We start from the raw sequence: 20,010 nt of genomic DNA on the forward strand, positions 1-20,010 counted from the left end.
ATATTACAAAATTCCCCTCTTATTTGCAAAACTAAATTTACCTCCTAAAACTAACGATGAAATCTAACGAAAACTCTTAAAATGTCTATTTTTCAAAAGTAAAAAAAAGTAGTTCCAATTCCGTTGTCGGAAATTTTAGAAATTGGAATGAAAAGAAATGTTTCAAAATTAGAAATTTTCGGATTGAAATCCGCAATGTTCGCGCTGGTCAACTAACCAAGCATACATATTAATAATATTTTTCGGGAAATACTACTTTTTTGGTTTTTTTCCCAAAATCAAAATAGGATCGAAAATCATAATCTAAAGTATATCATGATTCAAGTACGATAAGTTCGACCTAAGGATCGTTGGCAAAGAGATTCGAACTTGAGTCAATTGAAACATGCTGAGTTTACGAGAAAAAAGAAAATATTAAAAAATTGTACTATCTTACTCCTATCCCAACTAACTTTTAGCCTTTGTAGTAGTTTCCTTCTTCCAACAACTTTTCGCCACGTAGTAAGTTGTACCGACACAAGTAAAAATAATGACAATTAATTGGAGTCATCTGAATTCTTTTTCAGGGAAAATTGTAGTTTGGTCCTCTGTGTTATTTCTATTTAAGAATTTAATCCTTTAACTTATCATGTTTTAATTTTACATGCAATAACTTTGCAAATATAGTATTTTTAGTCATTTGTTGCATGATTTTTAATTTGATGACGCGACAAATAAACCTGACGCAGTTTACTTGTATGGACGCTTGGAAATTTATAAATTTGACATCTAACTTATCATTTGTAGAACTTTAATTATGTGGCACGATTCTTCTATAACTCAAATTAGAAGAGTATTTATAGTTTTTAAGTGTCCATATAAACGTACGAGTTTGTTAGGTACATCATTAAACGGTGGCTAAAATTCAAAATTCGAGTGAAATATGACTAAAAATACTACTTTTGCATAATTATTGCATGTAAAATTGAAATATGATAACTTATAGGACTAAATTCCTAAAGAGATCAAAATATAGGGGCAAAAATTACAATTTTAGATAATTCTTATGTGCACCTAACTCACAGTACCAAATTATAAATCCAATTGATTCGAACGGAAACAAGTGTTGCCCTCCCACAAATACAAAAATCTTCAACAAGGTTGTCAAAGTTTCTTGCTTGATTTTCAATTTTTTTTTAATTTTTTTAATTGTGGGAGGTAGAAAAGAAAGAAGGGAAAATGGTGGGAGAAACAGTAGAGAATAAGCAGATAATATTCAAAGGGTACATACAAGGAACACCAAAAGAAACAGATATGGAGTTGAGGTTAGGGAAGAAGATGAAAATGGAGGCTCCAAAAGGGTCTGGTTCTTTCTTGGTCAAGAATCTTTATCTCTCTTGTGATCCTTACATGCGTGGTCGTATGAGGGATTTCCATGGCTCCTACATTCCCCCCTTTCTCCCCGGTTCTGTAAGAATCTCTCTCTCTCTCTCTCTCTCTCTCTCTCTCTCTCTCTCTCTCTCTCTCTCTCTCTCTCTCTCTCTCTCTCTCTCTCTCTCTCTCTCACATACACACACACACACACACATTTTACTTCTTTGTTTGTAATCTTGAACATTAGTTAATGGTTTCAGAATAAGTTAATTTTGGTGACTATTGTTTAGTGTCTGCACTTCTTTTAGTATCTTTTTGAGTTTGATCGGTCGGAGTCGAGCTGAATGTATGATTGTTTACACGTGTTCGAAATTTTTACGAAGTTTATAAAATTGTATTTGCATTTTGTTTGATTAAGAATCGAGCTCGAGTATCTTGATTATTTTTATATCACGAAAAAATGTGTCCGAGCATGGTTTGTTTAGCAATCGAGCTTTCGATACCGTGGTTTTTATATATATATTTTATCACTTCCAATACCTAACCATTGATTTTTTTTATTTTATTTTTTGGGGAAAAATAGGTTATCGAAGGATTTGGAGTGTCGAAAGTAATCGACTCGGATAACCCGAACTTCAAACCAGGAGATATAGTTTCGGGTTTTACGGGTTGGGAAGAATACACCTTAATCCATAAACCCGAGCAGTTGAGGAAAGTTGAGCCGGATAATATGCCTCTCTCATATTTTATTGGCCTCCTCGGTATATTCCACCGCTTTCGATCCGAATATTTCCGATTCCGGAACAATATTTTTCTATACCGAATTCCGAAAGTTACAATGTCCGTTTTCTCAAAGGAATTGGGATACATATGAGATGCCGATTTCCAAACTCATTTTTAATTTCCAAAAGATTCCATTTTTTTTCCGGACTTGTGATATATTATAGGTGATAAAAAAAAAAAAAATTGGAAATTCCCAATTCCACATATTCAAATTCGAAAATTTCCGATTTTGGAACAAGTTCTTGCATTCTCATTTCAGAAATTCCGATTTCCAATTTCTTTCAATTATTTTTCAAAAGTGTTAATTCTAATCCGATCCGTCCGATTTTCACAGATGGTCCTTTCCTAAGAATTAGACGGTCCTCTTGAACTACAATAGCTTTTGCTTTCATTATACACTTACGTTGTGTGTGTGTGTGTGTGTGTGCGCGCGCGCGCGGACGCTTTTTATATACTACTACTTGGGGAAATCATTTGATCAAGAACTTCATTACAGGCATGCCAGGTTTTACAGCTTACGTAGGATTTTACGAGGTTTGTGCCCCAAAGAAAAACGAGTATGTCTTCGTTTCTGCTGCCTCTGGAGCTGTTGGTCAACTCGTCGGTCAACTGGCAAAATTACACGGATGCTACGTTGTTGGGAGTGCAGGGTCTAGCCAGAAAGTGAGTGTAAAATGCTATGTATTTTTTTGTTGCATACAGAATTTAGTGATACATTTGAATTTAAAAAACTATTGATTCTTGTGATTTGTCGAGGTTGATCTCCTGAAGCATAAGCTTGGATTCGACGAAGCTTTCAACTATAAGGAAGAACCGGATCTTGATGCAGCTCTTAAAAGGTTAGTTATAAATCTCGAGAAAAACATAAACACGGCATCCCTTTTTTTGACCTTACGATTATTTTATTAGAACTGATATCGGATGAATCAAATTAGAATTTCAAGAAAATAATTGAAAATTTTCGAATCCGAAGAAACGAAAATCCATCCATCGACACAACCATTTGTTCTCTCTCACATCACATTGAATTAACGAATTCATTTGAAATACGAAATTAGGTACTTTCCACAAGGCATCGACATATACTTTGAAAACGTGGGGGGGTCAATGCTGGAGGCAGTTTTGGTCAACATGAGAATCCACGGCAGAATCGCAGTTTGTGGGATGGTTTCTCAGCAAGGAATGTCCGATGAAAAAGGGATCAAAAACTTATTCAATCTGATCTCGAAGCGCGTAAGAATGCAGGGTTTTCTGCAGCACGACTATTTGCATTTGTTTCCGAGTTTTCTCGAAAAAGTCGGAGGTCTTTACAAACAAGGAAAGATTACTTATTTAGAAGATATTAATGAAGGATTGGAAAGTGGGCCTTCTGCATTTGCTGGTTTGTTTTCTGGCAAAAATATTGGCAAGCAGGTTATTTGTGTAGCTCATGAATGAGAGATCTGTTTTATTTGTCTATTTATCATATTATTATTTTTCATTTTATTATATTCAATAAAATATGCATTTATTTTTATTTGTACTACTTATAGTTTATCATATTCAATAAAAATATGTTTTTATTTGTATTACTTTCAAAAATTTATAATTGATCTTGCTTCTATGTAAAATACAAGTAATATTTCTGATGAGCATGCACCTGTAAAGTAATCATCAATTCATCATACATAAGTATAAATTTATATCCATTAGATTTAATTTTAAAAATATTATTATTGATAATCAGCAAGGGTAAATTAAGAAATAAGGTCAAATTACGAAAGAATCACTCATGTTCGGGTAATTACAACCATCCCCTTCACTATGAATTTTCTTACATGTCCATCCTTCCGATGTCGAATTTAGTGGAATCTTCTAGATTATGTGGAATATTCAGTTTGTATCCGTTTTACCGCTGAAACAAGATGATCATAAGATGTGTCTATTGTCTTGTATATATCAGATTGTGGTGCATTAGAAACTCCATTTTTTCACAAAACGAGTACAAACTAGAGAACATTCCACTGAATCAAGAAGATTTTGTTGAATTTGACGTGTAAGAAGATTCATAGATGAGGAGTGGTTGTAATCACCCAAACAAGAGGGGGTTTTCGTAATTTGACCTTGCCTCAGGAGGTTGGCCGTGATATACCCTAATCAGTAATAGAACAAGAATAACATTTTCGGAACTATCTCTTTATTCCGACGAATCAGAAACCATGAGAGACGACGGTGCTCGCCTAAATCTATTATTATTGTTGTACAAACAACAGCAGTTCTTGCTTGTGGGAAGTTAAGAGAGAGAAAACAAAGAAGCAAAGATAAAATTAGGGATACATTACTTGTTATTACAAGGGAATAGAATATCCTCTGAGGTATCTGGAATCTACGCCAGATTCCCGAGCCAGCGCCACCCTTCCGGTCCTAGCCACCTTGATATAAATGAAATATTTCAATTTTACAATAATCTATAGAATGTGACACAGCAATTTTCGCAAGTCGAGGTTTCTCAAACACAATATTTCAATTTAATTGGCACAATCAAAATGATACTTAAGAAATCGAAGTCATGCAAGGAAAAAGTCGATTAGGATGTTATTTCGGAAAACGCACCTCACAAATACCGTAAGGCTCCAACAAATTCTGGAGTGCAAGCATTTTATTGAAATCTCCCGTCACCTGGAAGAAATAAATTGAAATATTCATTCATAAAAAATTACAAATCGCACCACAGGAAAATTCCGACTTCATAAATTTCACAACTAATTTGTTGAGAATGTTACAAGTAAATACAGTCTTTTTAGTTCCTTTTTTCCACAAACCTAATCATGCACGCATGCTAGCGTCACTCGGAAACAAAATACATATCCCCACCTCTAACAAAAGCAAGTACACTTGCAACAGTCTCATGCACCAGAAATTAATAAATTAGTGGTTAAATTAGAGAGACGAAAGAAAGCTATTACCTCTAATGTCACTGTATGATCAGAGACATCAACGGGTTTAGCCCGGAAAATGTTCGCTATGTCAAGAACATCCCTTCTTGCAGAAGCATTTGCAGCAATTTTAATCAGCATTAGTTCACGCTCGGCAAATGGCAAGTGTGTCATATCTTGAACCTGAAACAGTTCATCAATGTATTTCTTTCGTTAGTTATTTTTGTCTCTCGTTAAAAATGGGAAAAATAAACACCTTTCAGAAATTAAATAACATAAAGAAATAAATCAGCTAGTACTGTAGCAGTTAGAAAAATTTAGTTGAGGCAAATATGAAAACAATAAGTCTACAAACGATAAGTTTGTGAAGAGTGTAATATATCTCAAGGCACCAATTACGTAATGGGAGAAGTAAAATTTATTCAGAAAAGCTTATTAAATAATTCAGAACTGAGAAAACGAAAATCCTTCACCTCATGAATATCCACCAACTTATAGAATTGCTGAACCAATTTTCCAATACTTTCATCTGTTCCAGGAACAACAGTTGTTATGCGTGAAATCCCTTCGCTTTCTGCGGGGCCTACAGCAAGACTCTGAACATAATTTCACACAAATTAATTTAGGCAACAATCGGAGAATCTTCATGGAAATGAAGCAAATCGTGTAAGATTCTAATATATATTACAGTAAACGAAAGCAGAGCATTAAATTGAACCAAGTTGACCTGAATATTATATCCTCTTCGAGATATGACACCAGTTATCAAGTTCAAAACTCCGGGGGAGTTGTTGACGACCATGGATAAAGTGTGTGATTGAAGGCCACTTGACTGTTGCATTAGAACAAAAGTTTAACGTTTTTTTTTTTAAATATGATCTACATAAGTCAATACTATCACAGTCATGAACGTTAAAAGTTTCAGCATATGAATAAATGACTATATAAAATTCTTACATCTTCATCGTAGAGAACTCCCCAGTTAGCATCAAGAATTCGATTATAGAAGCCACCGTCAGGTTCGACAGGATAAACATCACCCTTCAATCACGAACATATCTTAATTCACATGAAACTCAATTTAAATGAAAAATGCAACTCGTGGAGAAAATAAATGTGAAAATTTTGATTGCCTAATACACTCATTAACCATTAAATAGCATCTGTTCCGAGGATAGCAAATACCAAACTACAGATTTCACACTAACAAAACAGTTTATGATTGCACAACAGAGCCAAACCGATTAGACAACAGAACAATTGTGGAATGACATTTCTTTGTGGAAAATAATACTTTTCTCTTAACACGACAGTGAGTTCAAGGTGTAATAGAGTTTAACTGACAATCGCCAAAATGAAAAAGCTGTATGGCGGGGCAAAGCATAAAATTGTAAACATTTACCAACCCAAGCTAAATTTGATTTACAATTTATATGGTCAAAAACAAAGGAAAAAAGATACTGCGGTGAACAGTTCCATGTTTTGAAAATCGGAACAGTTATTAATGTGAACCAGATTCATGCTCAAAAGTTGAAATTAACTCAAACGCCCTGATCATTTAGAGGCAATGAATAAGAAAAATGCACAATTACATAAATAGTGTAAGACACTAACTCTGAGTACGTACCCCCGAGGAAGGAATAAAGCTGCCATTAGTGTGTTTAACATTTACTTGCTTAGCAGCAACGTCCGAAATAGCCTCAATGGGTACAGTTCTTTCAAGATCTGGATAAGAAGCTGCAGAAAACCTCCAAAATGGAGCTGTCTCGCCCATCTTTTCCCTCCTCAATGCAATCTATAAGTGCCATTAATTTTAAAAGTCATATATAGAGATATACTTAAAACTATTAGCTACTACAAATTTGGGGGATAAGGACAAATACTTTGAAGATATTTAACATTTTTAGACTAAAGAATAATAAGGGAGTCTCCTAAAATCATGGCACGCGTGGGCCTTTAGGAATACTTTGCCAGACTCCAAATACTATGTTATGGAATAATCCTCCTAACCCACATCCATGCCACCACCCCCCAATGCAGAAATTATCATCCATACAATAGCTAAAGTCAAGCTCAAACAAAAGTAAGAATCGTACTCGTATGTTTATCAGTTAATGGCTTAATGCACATAACCAAATAAATGATATACCTTCCCAGTTCTTGCAAGTTCTTTAATACCAAACTTTTTGAGGTTTCTTAAGACAGCTGCCATTTTTCCAGGATCTCCAGTGACCTATATCAGCCAGAAGCAAGAATCTCTGAATTATAGCATAAGGTTACAAAATGATAGGATCCAAGATAAATGCACCAATCACGAACGTAGACTAGAGGATGACATTTAAGATAACTAGCTCCACAATTGTGAAATAATACAAGTCTTCAGTAAAGAAACATGGAAAATAAAATAAATCTTAACCTCGATAGTCAAAGTGTGTTCTGATATGTCCACAACGCTTGCCCTGAAGATGTCTACTAACCACATAATCTGAAAATCAAGTCCAAGCATAAAAACAACAGACATATCAGATAAAATAGAAGAACAGCCAACCTGAAAAAGAAAAAAAAAATTAAAACAAAAAGGAAAGGAAAACTTCCACATACTTCGCCTTTAGTGTTAGAATCTGCATTCAACTTTATTAGCATTAGTTCACGTTCTACTTGGGCTTCTTTCGACAAATCTTCTACCTGGAATATGAAAAGATGCCTCAGATTGACTAAACAATAAAACCCTCACAATTTTCATTATTAAGCATCATTAACTACAGTCAAGTTGCTTCCCCGCCTGTGCTTGTACACAGATAAATCCCATAGCACAACATAAATTTCCGATAGTTAACCGAAAGATAACATAACATAAATTTTCTTGAAAACAACCAAAAGAGCTCTACATAATGAAAGTATGTTGGACTATATTATCGAATCGCATTATGAATTCACACGTAGAGACATACCTTTAAGACATTCACAAGCTTGTTGAGCTGTTCCACGACTTGTTGCAAAACCTTTTCTGTTCCAGACACAACTATGGTGAACAAAGCCTTGTCCTGATTCAGACCAACTGCAAGAGACTCAATATTGTAGCCTCGACGAGCAAACACACCGGCTATTCTGTTTATTATACCACTTTCATCCCCAACAAATACTGAGATTGTATGACGTTTTGCCCTGAGATTTTAATTCAAATTCCGTGAATATTCTACCAACAACAATATAATATCCCAAGATTAAATTTGAATTCCTGGAAAATTAAATATATAACCTCAAACCAACAAACAGTTCTAAGAAAAAAACAACATAATAAAGTACAGATATTCTTTCCATCAGAGAAGCACGATCTTGTTTAAATATTAATCCACCAAATGCCAAAATCAATAATCCAAGCCAATCACTACAAAACAGAGAAATCTTTTAAGAAATTTAAAAAAAGGAAAACAATCATACTACTTAAATAAACCCCACTTGGGGTTACAAAACAAGCGAATCTTACAATTCAAACACCTGATTGAATAAATAAAATCAATTAAACAGTACGCCACCAACCAATTTTCAGGATTAAAACAAAATTTAATAATAAATCATTTTATCCATGCACAGTAAAATCACAGACAGACGCGCGCGAAATGTATGTACCGAGTGGTAGCAGGGGGAGGCGGCGGAGAAGGAGAAGAGCTCCGAGTGACGGAAACAGCACCGCCATTTTCCGAGCTTCCGCCATTAACCGCTGCATTGGCTAACAGTAATTGCTTGTGGTTCCTGAAATTAATCCCCCCAAATTGAACTCTGCTGCTTAAATTGCTGAAATGTAGTCGGTTTTTCTTCTTCTCTACGCCGGTGATTGGGCACTGTGACACCGCCGCCGCCGCCGTCGCCATCTCTCTCTCTCTCTCTCTCTCTCTCTCTCTCTCTCTCTAGATTCTAGGTTCCAAACACAGGGATAGAGAAAAACTGTAGTTTAAGCTGGCTAGCTAAATGCTAACAGTCGCCCAATATGGCATAAATCTATTGAACAACTAAATCTGGAAATAATATATTATAATAATAATAATAATAATAATAATAATAATATCATAATTTATATATAAATAATTAATTATATTTACAAAAGTATCATATTGTTATATTAGTTAATTAAGAAGACTTTTAAAATGATTTGCTATTATAAATTATAAAATAAGATAAAAATCATATTTTAAAACATCCTATAAATGAAAATAGTAATTATAGATTTTGATACTAAAATTTTATAAAAACTAGTATATCACTCGTGCGATGCACGGATGTCAAATTTGTTATGATTTGTATATTGAAACAATTTGTTAATAATTCAAATAGAAATAAGTATTTTAAATAATTAAAGAGGACAAAATCGAACTTAGATAAAAATATAACAAGAGCGTAAATATTTTATACAACTTTCAATTATTTACGTAGGTGTAATTATATTTTGCTCTCGAGGCTGTACTATACTACAATTATATTTTACTCTCGAGGGTGTACTATACGACTTATTTTAAGATAGGTAAATGTAATGTCATGTACTTTTTTGTCATATAGCGATAATCATACATTTTATTTCAAAACACTTGAACAAACTTATAAAAATTAAAAGTAGCTTATAAGTTATATATCCAAACACCTTAAAAAATAACTTTTAAAATAATATCTAACAACTTATCAATTCCTACAACATCTTATCAGATATACGAACTTATAAAATGTTTTAGATAAGCTTAGCCAAACGGGCTCTAAATCTAGTTTTACGAACATTCAATAATAAAGTAGAAATACAAAAAAAAATGTCGATTTTAATTTTTTTTTTTATTATTATTATTTTTTACCACCGGCTTATGTCAAAATATGTTTTTGCACATATGTTTGTGAAACATTAATATATTTTTGGCAATATTTTCATAATATAATAACCATATATTCAAGGTTAGTTAGTTGTTGGAAGAGGAGGTACACTTGTGGGTGAGATTAACATTGTTGAAGCTCAAAGGGTCTCCCACTTGGAGTTGATATTTTAAAGGCTGACCCGGAGGGGCGGCTACACTCTACGGTAGAGTCTAGACCCGGTTTATTTTTCAATTGGGTAATTAATGGGGCATCCATATTATTTCAAAAAAGGGCAAATTACACCTACACCCCTGAGCTACGGTAAAATAATTTTAAGGTCCATGTAGTATCGGAAATTACAAACAACCCTAAAAAATAATGCATTGGATAAATTATTCCGTTAGAGTTGTTACGGACTATTAGTTTCAGTAAGTGGCAAAAACAACATAGAACTAGGGGGTGACGTGGCTCTCCTAAATATTTCTTAAAACCCTTATTATTTTATATAAGATTTATAATTTTCCGTATATAATAGCATTAGCGGCTCCACGGAAAACAAATATATTGCATATCGACCCACATGACATAAAATCTTGCTCTAGTAATTATTCCATGGGTGTGGCTTTAATTATACAACATAAACTTTAAAGTTATTTTAACATACATCGGGGATTAATGCGTAATTTACCCTTATTCCAATTAGTACATTTGTATTAGCTTGAATTGTTAAAAAAACTCACATGTTATTTTATTGGCCAAAAAATTCCCTATGAGTTAGCACACAACCCCTAAACAAGCATGGGTACTAATTGCAAAAAACAAAAAATCATAGGGGGGGTTTTGCAAGTAAAAATTACATGGGGTGATTTTTTAACAATTCATATAACTCAAGGGATACTAATTGCAATAACGCATCCACACAACACAACTTAGCAAAACAACATTCTTCATATTTCACTAAAAAATCTTCAAAAAATTAAAGAACTAATATATATAAGTAAAATATAGTTTTATATATATATATTGTCCCATTAATTATATTACTTGGGTTCAACTTTACCTTGAAGTGTATACCCACCACTATAATCAAAAGCACCATTAATATTATAAGGATGTGATCTAATTGCACCTTTATTACACAAACCAGCTCCGAATTCAAGAGTTGCAGACGAAGATGCTGACGTGGAGGCTGACATATTCATGCCGTCATTCTGCAATATAGCTTCGAGGGACTTGACAACTTCACTCATCATCGGACGATCCGAAGCCGAATCTTCAACACATTGTATTGCCAGCTCAACAAACCTTAAGAATCCGATGAGGTCATGACTTGGTGTGTTTCTTATGGTGGGGTCCATCATTTCCCTTAATCCATAGTATCTGTCCTCGTTTCTGTCGAATGCTATTTTCACTTCGCGAACAATGTATTTTCCCTTCTCGATGGGTTGTTTGGCTGTGATGAGCTCGAGCATTACTACGCCGAAGCTGTATACGTCGCTCTTTTCTGTTAGTTGTTGTGTCATGTAGTACTCCGGATCTAAATAGCCCTGAAAATAATTCAAATTTTCGAGATAAATATGAAGTTACAAACGAGGCAATGACTATAGAGTACTAGATGTGGATATTGAACGAATCGGATGAGAATTAGCATATTTTGGGAAAAGTTTGAGTTTTTTGGAAGTAAGAAACTAATCAAATGTAAAACAGAATTTCTTTGACAAAATTAGAAATTGGAATGGAATCTTTTTATTTTTTCAACTTGTTAATTTTCGGATCAGAATCATTAAAATTGAGAAACTTTATTCAGATACACAATTTTATTAATGTTATAAATGTAATTTTTCGAGAACAGAATTTCAAAAACAATAGAATTACTTTCAGAAATTAAGATTGGGTCGAGAATCAGAATTTCATATATCACTTTAATTTTGACGGAAAATATCGGAACATAGAAATTTTAGAAATCGAAAAAAATAACTATCATTCTAAACTTAGAAACTTTGAACTGGAGGATGGAAAATTTCATAAATATTTCCAATTCTGATCCAAAAAAATTGAAAAAAAAAATCGAAAATCAAAATTTTAGAAATCGAATGAAAAAATCGTTCTAAATTAGAAACTTTCTAATCAAAGTTGATGGAATTCGAAAAATTCGTCCCGATTTACACCCCTACTGCATAGGCTGTGATCGCTTACCAGAGTGCCTTTTACTTGAGTGGAAACATGCCCTTTAGAACTGTCTGAAACAAGCTTAGACAATCCAAAATCAGCCACCTTAGCCGTGAGATTTTCATCCAACAGTATATTCGTCGATTTGATGTCCCTATGAATTATAGGTGGGTCCGCCAGTTCGTGTAGATACGCTATTCCTCTAGCGGACCCCAACGCGATCCTTATCCTTCTCTTCCAGTCCAGATTTATTCCACTCCTTCCTGTCAGTCACAATACATATCACAATACGCATATTATCATCCAACAATATATATTAGCATGCATTGTTTGTTTCTGCTGATGTTTGCTTTTTTGGGATGATTTTAATGTGAAATGTGAGATTAATTAGATTACCTGATAAACTTTCTCTGAGTGTTCCATTAGCCATGAACTCATATACCAGCATTTGTTCACCTTGTTCGAAGCAGAACCCTACAAGGCCAACGAGGTTCTTGTGATGAACCCTCGAGAGCAACTCGATTTCGTTTTTGAACTCGAGCCCGCCTTGATTGGAACCTTGTTGAGCCCTTTTTATTGCCACTGTTTGTCCACTTGACACAACCCCTCTATACACCTGAAATCAAGAAATACAAAAACATGCAAGTATACAAAGATGAGTGTGTGGGTGTGCGTGTATATATATATATATATATATATATATATATATATATATATATATATATATATATATATATACCATGAGCGCGTGTGTGCAGTGTGTGTGTGTGTATTTCAATGGCTTAAGCAACAAACCTTGCCATAGCCACCCGAGCCAAGCTGATTGGTATGAGAGAAGTTATTAGTGCATTTCTTGAGCTCATCATAAGAGAACCATCTTGCTCCTTTTAGCTGTGGGGCCCCTCCACTGTCCTTCCCACTCGGGCCCCAAGATGCTGCCACAAGAATCAAATCAAGAATTCGACTATCAAATATTCCCGTTTAATATCCAATTTCTTCAAAAAAAAAAAAAGGATAAACTATTTTACCCCTCATTTTCACGGGTAAAAACTCACCAAACGGCTTGCTCAGTGAAATAGCTTCTTCCGCGCGCCGTTTCTGCCTAATAGCGTAAGCCCCTAATCCCGCTAGCACCACCACCACCAATGCACATCCACTCGTTATTCCGGCAATCACCCCTCTGCTGATCTGGCCACCCCCATTTTCGCCTGAAAATTTTCCGGTACTACATTCTCTTAGTTACAAAACTACATGTCGAAATGTAACTACTAAAAGTTACCACATATCTTATCACCAAGTTTATTGCATTCAACACCCCTAATTATATCGAATTGCCAAAAAACTCCCCTATGATTCATTTTTTTTAGGGGTAGTTTGCTAAAAAGAATTTCATCATGGATGAATCATGAATGCAATAAAACAAACCCTAAATTGTTACCTCCGAAAACGTAAGGCGAAGCGATGAAATAATAAGGCCCAAACTCTTTCGGAGGCTTGTAAGTTTGATTACTCAGCGAAAATCCGATCCTCTGAACATCCGATCTGTTGAAGAACTTTTGATTCGAGGGGAAAAGCCCTAGCTGCAATTGGAGATAATCGTCGACATTGAAGAACGGATTCTGCAGAGAAACGGAGCCGGGAGAAAGCCCTAATTTCACCCAAAGGCTCATTTCTAACGAATGGAACAAACTTGCGTTCGACAAATCTCTGAACGAGGGTGCACGGAAGTACAGTGTGCCTTCGTACGGGTAAGCGCAGCCGCAGCTCTGCGGGTCGAGTTTCTGATCGGCGGTGCATATTTGGCCGCCGCAGTTTGCGAAGCTGGTGGAGTAAGGCTTCGCCGATTGCTGGATTTGACAGTAGACTGTGTTTTCTAATGAAGCCGAGCACACCGGATTTCCAATTAATCTGTAAAAGGCCTCATATTTTTTAGTATATTGCAATTTGTACCACTAAATTTATTGCAAACTATAGAAAAGTCCCTATGTTAAACAAAACTAGCAAAAATCCCTCTGTTTTATGGTTTTTTAGAAGCACACTAAACTCAATTCAGATTTTTCTCTTGGACCAATCATAAAAAGACATAAACACCCCCCAAAAGATTGCAATTAAAGAAATATACATTTTTTTAGGGTAAATTACGAAAACCCCTCTGAACTAAGGCTAAATAACGAAAAACACCCCACACGTCCGTCTGATTGATTTTTGATTGAGTTTTTTAACAGAAAATGTGTACAGTCTATTATACTTTTATTAAATAGGTGAGAAATAAAAGAAAATATCTGAAATTGCGTAAAGTCTATTCCCTGTAATAAAAAAAATTCCGTGAAAAGTTACACTGGAAGAGGTTGGTGTAAGACGGAAACAAACCTCAAGGGTTTTTTGGTAATTACGAATAGGTGGGAGTGTTTTTCGTTATTTAACCTAAGTTCAGGGGGTTTTAGTAATTTACCCATGTTTTTTTAATTATCATATAATGTCTGCATATATATGTTTCTATAAGATATCTTCTTGATCAAATAATTCTTACAGTAAAGTGCTTTTGTATTGCGAGCCGATCGTTAGTGACGAAATGTCGTTGTTCTGCAAATCGACGAGTTGGAGTTGTTGGCTGATGTTGACACTCATGTCTAATTTCTCAGTAAATGCATTGTTCTTCAGTTTTCTGTACAAGAATGTATAGAATTAATACACTCGAAATCAGAAATTTAAATGATCCTTTATTTATTTATTTATTTATTTAATTTGAATTTAACAATGCCAAAAAAATAATGTTACTACACATAGATAGATAGATACAACTTACACTTGCTGAATCTGAGGTAAACTGAAAATTTCGGGTGGGACCGATCCTTCCAACGGTCCGTATTCGATCATTCTATAAGCACACACAAAAAAAGAAGAAAAAAAACATGTTTAAATTAACGTTTATTTATTTTTTCCGTCGGTAATTTATTGAATACTCACAATGTAGTAAGTGAAGTTAAAGTCGAAAACCAGTGAGGTGATTCGGATTTCTTGAAAGAGTTGTTGCTCAAATCCCTGCGAAAAAACGACAAATGCGTGTGATGAACTCGAGAGTTGTTTCTTCACTAAATTATGAGTTTAGTTTAATTTAATTTATTTATTTATTTTGCTAGCAAAAAAATGTGTAATTCTTACAGATAATTGAGGGAGTTCATTCCAGTTAGGTTTGGTAATGCACCAGACAGCATATTATGAGCCAAATTCCTACATAAAAATATTAAAAATAAATAAATAATAATAATAATAATAATAATAATAATAATAATAATAATAATAATAATAATAATAATAATAATAATAATAATAATAATAATAATAATAATAATAATAATAATAATAATAATAATAATAATAATAATAATAATAATAATAATAATAATAATAATAATAATAATAATAATAATAATAATAATAATAATAATAATAATAATAATAATAATAATAATAATAATAATAATAATAATAATAATAATAATAATAATAATAATAATAATAATAATAATAATAATAATAATAATAATAATAATAATAATAATAATAATAATAATAATAATAATAATAATAATAATAATAATAATAATAATAATAATAATAATAATAATAATAATAATAATAATAATAATAATAATAATAATAATAATAATAATAATAATAATAATAATAATAATAATAATAATAATAATAATAATAATAATAATAATAATAATAATAATAATAATAATAATAATAATAATAATAATAATAATAATAATAATAATAATAATAATAATAATAATAATAATAATAATAATAATAATAATAATAATAATAATAATAATAATAATAATAATAATAATAATAATAATAATAATAATAATAATAATAATAATAATAATAATAATAATAATAATAATAATAATAATAATAATAATAATAATAATAATAATAATAATAATAATAATAATAATAATAATAATAATAATAATAATAATAATAATAATAATAATAATAATAATAATAATAATAATAATAATAATAATAATAATAATAATAATAATAATAATAATAATAATAATAATAATAATAATAATAATAATAATAATAATAATAATAATAATAATAATAATAATAATAATAATAATAATAATAATAATAATAATAATAATAATAATAATAATAATAATAATAATAATAATAATAATAATAATAATAATAATAATAATAATAATAATAATAATAATAATAATAATAATAATAATAATAATAATAATAATAATAATAATAATAATAATAATAATAATAATAATAATAATAATAATAATAATAATAATAATAATAATAATAATAATAATAATAATAATAATAATAATAATAATAATAATAATAATAATAATAATAATAATAATAATAATAATAATAATAATAATAATAATAATAATAATAATAATAATAATAATAATAATAATAATAATAATAATAATAATAATAATAATAATAATAATAATAATAATAATAATAATAATAATAATAATAATAATAATAATAATAATAATAATAATAATAATAATAATAATAATAATAATAATAATAATAATAATAATAATAATAATAATAATAATAATAATAATAATAATAATAATAATAATAATAATAATAATAATAATAATAATAATAATAATAATAATAATAATAATAATAATAATAATAATAATAATAATAATAATAATAATAATAATAATAATAATAATAATAATAATAATAATAATAATAATAATAATAATAATAATAATAATAATAATAATAATAATAATAATAATAGACAAAAAAAAAGGCTATATATAGTGAATTTTCTTGAAAAGATATATACTCACAATTCTATGATGTTAGTGAGATTGTTGAGGTTTGATGGAACACTTTCTTTCAGTGAATTTCGATCAAGCCGACTGAATACATGCATCGGAAAAATAAAAAAAGAAAAGAAAAAAACGACGTTAAATTATTCGTTTGGGAAAATACAAAATAAAATCGAGATGAAGTTGTAAGATGATGAGTTTACTCACAGAACCTCAAGTGTCTGTACAAGTTCAACTGTAGAGGGAATGCTGCCCTCGAAGTTATTACCGTCAAATAGTCTGCCGAATAATTTAAAAAATAGGAATTAAACGAAGAAAAATCGAGAACGGAATTATCATTGACCAAATCGAAGAACATGTTTGTTTTTGGCGTTGACTTACACATGTATCAGTGACATGTCCGAGTTGAAAAGCTGGCTCGGAATCTCGCCCGAAAGCTGGTTTTTGTTGAAATGGCTGCACACCGAAAAAATCGAAATTATATATAAATTAAGCTTTTATATTCATTAAAGAATGCATTATTAGTATTTGTATATAAAAAAAAAAATCGAGTTCCGTCTATTGTGATTCAATAGTTTCTAACTTTCGGAAAATCGAGAATGTTACTTCTGATCTGATCTGTCGATTTGCAAATAAAATAAAATAACTCACAAGTGTTTGGCCTTTTTAAGTTGGTCTAATCCGGGACCGAAAGCCGATGAAACGGGTATTTGACCGGTCAACTGATTTTCCGCAAGATCGAGCCAATACAGCTTCGAAAGTCTACCCAGAGATGCCGGTATTTCGCCACTTAAGTTATTCGAATTCAGGGCTCTGTCGTCGATTCACATTTCACGTATAAATATAAACACGAATTCATCGAATAAAAATTAAATATTATTATTGCCGTAAAATATATATAAGTAAGTTCTTACAGAAAAGTTAGCTCCGTAAGATTTCCGAGTTCACTTGGTATGCTGTTAGTAAAACTACATCCAGCAAGAATTCTGCAAACAACATATGCCAAAACAAACTTATGTTAGCTATTTATTCGGAAATTTACAGTTTTCATCCCAAGTTTGCAACAATTCCACATTTGATCCCCATGTTCCAAAAAAACACATTTGGTCCCTCGTGTTTCAATAATTTGACACTATTGGTCATTTCGTCAATTTACCGTTAGTACGTCAGTTAAGGTAGTGATGCGAACACGTTTGATTATGTTAGTTTTTAACGTAAAATTGACGGAAAGGGACTAAAAACGTTGAATATTTAAAACATGAGGGGCCAAATGTGAAATCAGTGCATACTTGAGGGATTTTTCCGCTATTTATTTTTTCGAACTTTACGATGAATTTCTATTAAATTTTTCTTACAATATGGTCAGTTTATGCAGATCTCCAAGCCTAGGAGACAACGAACCGCTGAGGCCACGATTGAACGACAAATCTCTGAAGAAAAAAAATATATATAGAAATTTATTTATGTTCGTATAGCTTGTAATCTTGAAAGGTGAAGAACTTACAACGAGATTAACTCGGTTAGGCCTCCAATGTCACCGCTCATTTTACCGGTTAATCCCATTGTCGATAAGCCGCTGCACACAAAAAAATCAATGATGTTTCGTATATTTAATTAAAAAAAAAAAAGTTTATGTATGAATAATGGGATTTGATATGCTTACAGAGAAGTGACTCTTGATTTGTCACAGGCAACACCTTCCCAATCTGAACAAGGATCGTCGGATTTATCCCAACTAGGGGGCGTGCTCCCCCACTGGTCTTTTAGTGATCGGAGCACAGCGGCTGAATCAAAAAGACGAACAATTTTTATTTTTTTTACGTTTATTAGTCAGAAGAATTTTTACGCAATAAATTAACTGCAACAAATTAAGTCCCTAATTAGAATGGGATGCAATGCAACATACATACATACATACATATACATATATATAATACATATACACACGAACACACACGGAGAAACGCACACACGAGTACACATTCTTGAAAATGTTCACTAGGCCAAAACACAGTTCTGGCGACGTTTTCTACCACATTAGTCGCAAAAGTATAAATCCCGCCTTTGCATCAAAACCTTCGCGACGAAACGGAAATATCGTCGCTAAGCTGCGACGGAAGTAGTAAAGACTGAATATTTACCATCTTGTGGATTGGTCGTAGCATCACTAACATATATCCATCGACAGAAAACCAGCAGAGACAAGACGAACAGCCGCCGCATAGCTGATTCTCTCTCTCTCTCTCTCTCTCTCTCTCTCTCTCTCTCTCTCAGAACAGGTCACTTGTCAAGGGAGATAACTAAAAATCTCAGATAGATATTACCATCATCCCAGATTAGCAATCATTGTTTGGCACAGAATTTAACCACCACTATTGCTACACTACACAGAGAAATTACACCAAGAAAATATATATAATGTAAAATAAATAAATAAAAATAGAAAGAGGTGGGTAGAATAGTAATTAAAGTGCAGAAAAAAAAAGGAAAAGGTTGAAAAAATGAGTTTGCTACTAGAAATGATTAAACTTGCCTTAGAAGACAAGAGCCCACTTTTCTTGTCTGAAAAAAAAAAAATCAACTGCTTTAAATAATTAATTGTTTAGCACTCTACAATTATGACAGTATGAACATAGTAACTAATTATTATTTTTTTTATTTTTTTAATTATTACTATTATTATTTTTATAATTTAGTTACTAATTATGATATCTTGGGCATGCAGTTGTTAATTAATTAGTCTGTGTTTTACAGTTTCCTCTGCTCCCCAGTCCCCACTCCAAGTAATGTATGTGAAAAAGAAATTAGGGTAAATAATTATGAAAATCCCCTGAAGCTAGGCTAAATTACAAAAAACACGACCATCAATCCGTAATTATCAAAATTACCCTAACGTTTGTTTCAGTCCTACACCGACTTCTTGATGGTGTGATTTTTCAAGGAATCCTTTTTACTACAGGTAATATTTCTCAAAAAATGCCAATTTTACCCCTGCACACGTGACATTTCTTTATGTTACTTTTTAAAGACAAAAATTACCCTCGGAAGAGTAAAGGTAATACTAAAGAATTGTGAAGGTGTTATTTAAGAAGAAT

General features: G+C 31.7%; 3 protein-coding genes across 4 annotated transcripts; 1 reads left to right on the forward strand and 2 right to left on the reverse strand.

The window, feature by feature from the left end:
• Positions 1-1,047: 1,047 nt before the first annotated feature.
• On the forward strand, positions 1,048-3,700 carry LOC105955640 (Zinc-binding dehydrogenase family protein). The gene is made up of 5 exons (XM_012979406.2): positions 1,048-1,449; positions 1,937-2,114; positions 2,633-2,799; positions 2,893-2,975; positions 3,195-3,700. The coding sequence occupies exons 1-5, from the start codon at positions 1,219-1,221 to the stop codon at positions 3,571-3,573; spliced, it is 1,038 nt and encodes a 345-aa protein (XP_012834860.2). The 5' UTR covers positions 1,048-1,218; the 3' UTR covers positions 3,574-3,700.
• Positions 3,701-4,295: 595 nt separating this feature from the next.
• Positions 4,296-9,043, reverse strand: VAT1 (VALINE-TOLERANT 1). The gene is made up of 12 exons (XM_012979405.2): positions 8,682-9,043; positions 8,003-8,216; positions 7,653-7,736; positions 7,468-7,536; positions 7,201-7,284; positions 6,679-6,846; positions 6,009-6,092; positions 5,779-5,883; positions 5,525-5,647; positions 5,082-5,234; positions 4,729-4,794; positions 4,296-4,547 (listed from the first exon to the last, which is right to left on the reverse strand). Exons 1-12 carry the CDS (start codon positions 8,921-8,923, stop codon positions 4,464-4,466), a joined length of 1,476 nt encoding a protein of 491 aa, XP_012834859.2. The 5' UTR covers positions 8,924-9,043; the 3' UTR covers positions 4,296-4,463.
• A 1,773-nt stretch (positions 9,044-10,816) lies between these two features.
• On the reverse strand, positions 10,817-19,446 carry LOC105955637 (leucine-rich repeat receptor protein kinase HPCA1). 2 transcript variants are annotated; one of them, XM_012979401.2, is made up of 19 exons: positions 19,057-19,446; positions 18,579-18,699; positions 18,420-18,491; positions 18,271-18,345; positions 17,830-17,901; positions 17,567-17,728; positions 17,297-17,371; positions 17,123-17,194; positions 16,934-17,005; positions 15,219-15,287; positions 15,024-15,098; positions 14,863-14,934; positions 14,587-14,721; positions 13,495-13,964; positions 13,112-13,264; positions 12,852-12,991; positions 12,453-12,672; positions 12,084-12,319; positions 10,817-11,434 (listed from the first exon to the last, which is right to left on the reverse strand). In XM_012979401.2, the coding sequence occupies exons 1-19, from the start codon at positions 19,136-19,138 to the stop codon at positions 10,928-10,930; spliced, it is 2,880 nt and encodes a 959-aa protein (XP_012834855.2). In that variant the 5' UTR covers positions 19,139-19,446; the 3' UTR covers positions 10,817-10,927. The 2 variants fall into 2 exon arrangements, with proteins under 2 accessions (XP_012834855.2, XP_012834856.2); XM_012979402.2 differs by lacking the exon at positions 18,271-18,345 and having other exon boundaries at positions 19,057-19,204.
• Between the last annotated feature and the right edge of the window lie 564 nt (positions 19,447-20,010).

This window comes from Erythranthe guttata, chromosome 6 (assembly GCF_056151865.1).
Source record: "Erythranthe guttata isolate IM_541 chromosome 6, IM_541, whole genome shotgun sequence".
In the NCBI taxonomy this organism is placed as follows: Eukaryota; Viridiplantae; Streptophyta; class Magnoliopsida; order Lamiales; family Phrymaceae; genus Erythranthe; species Erythranthe guttata.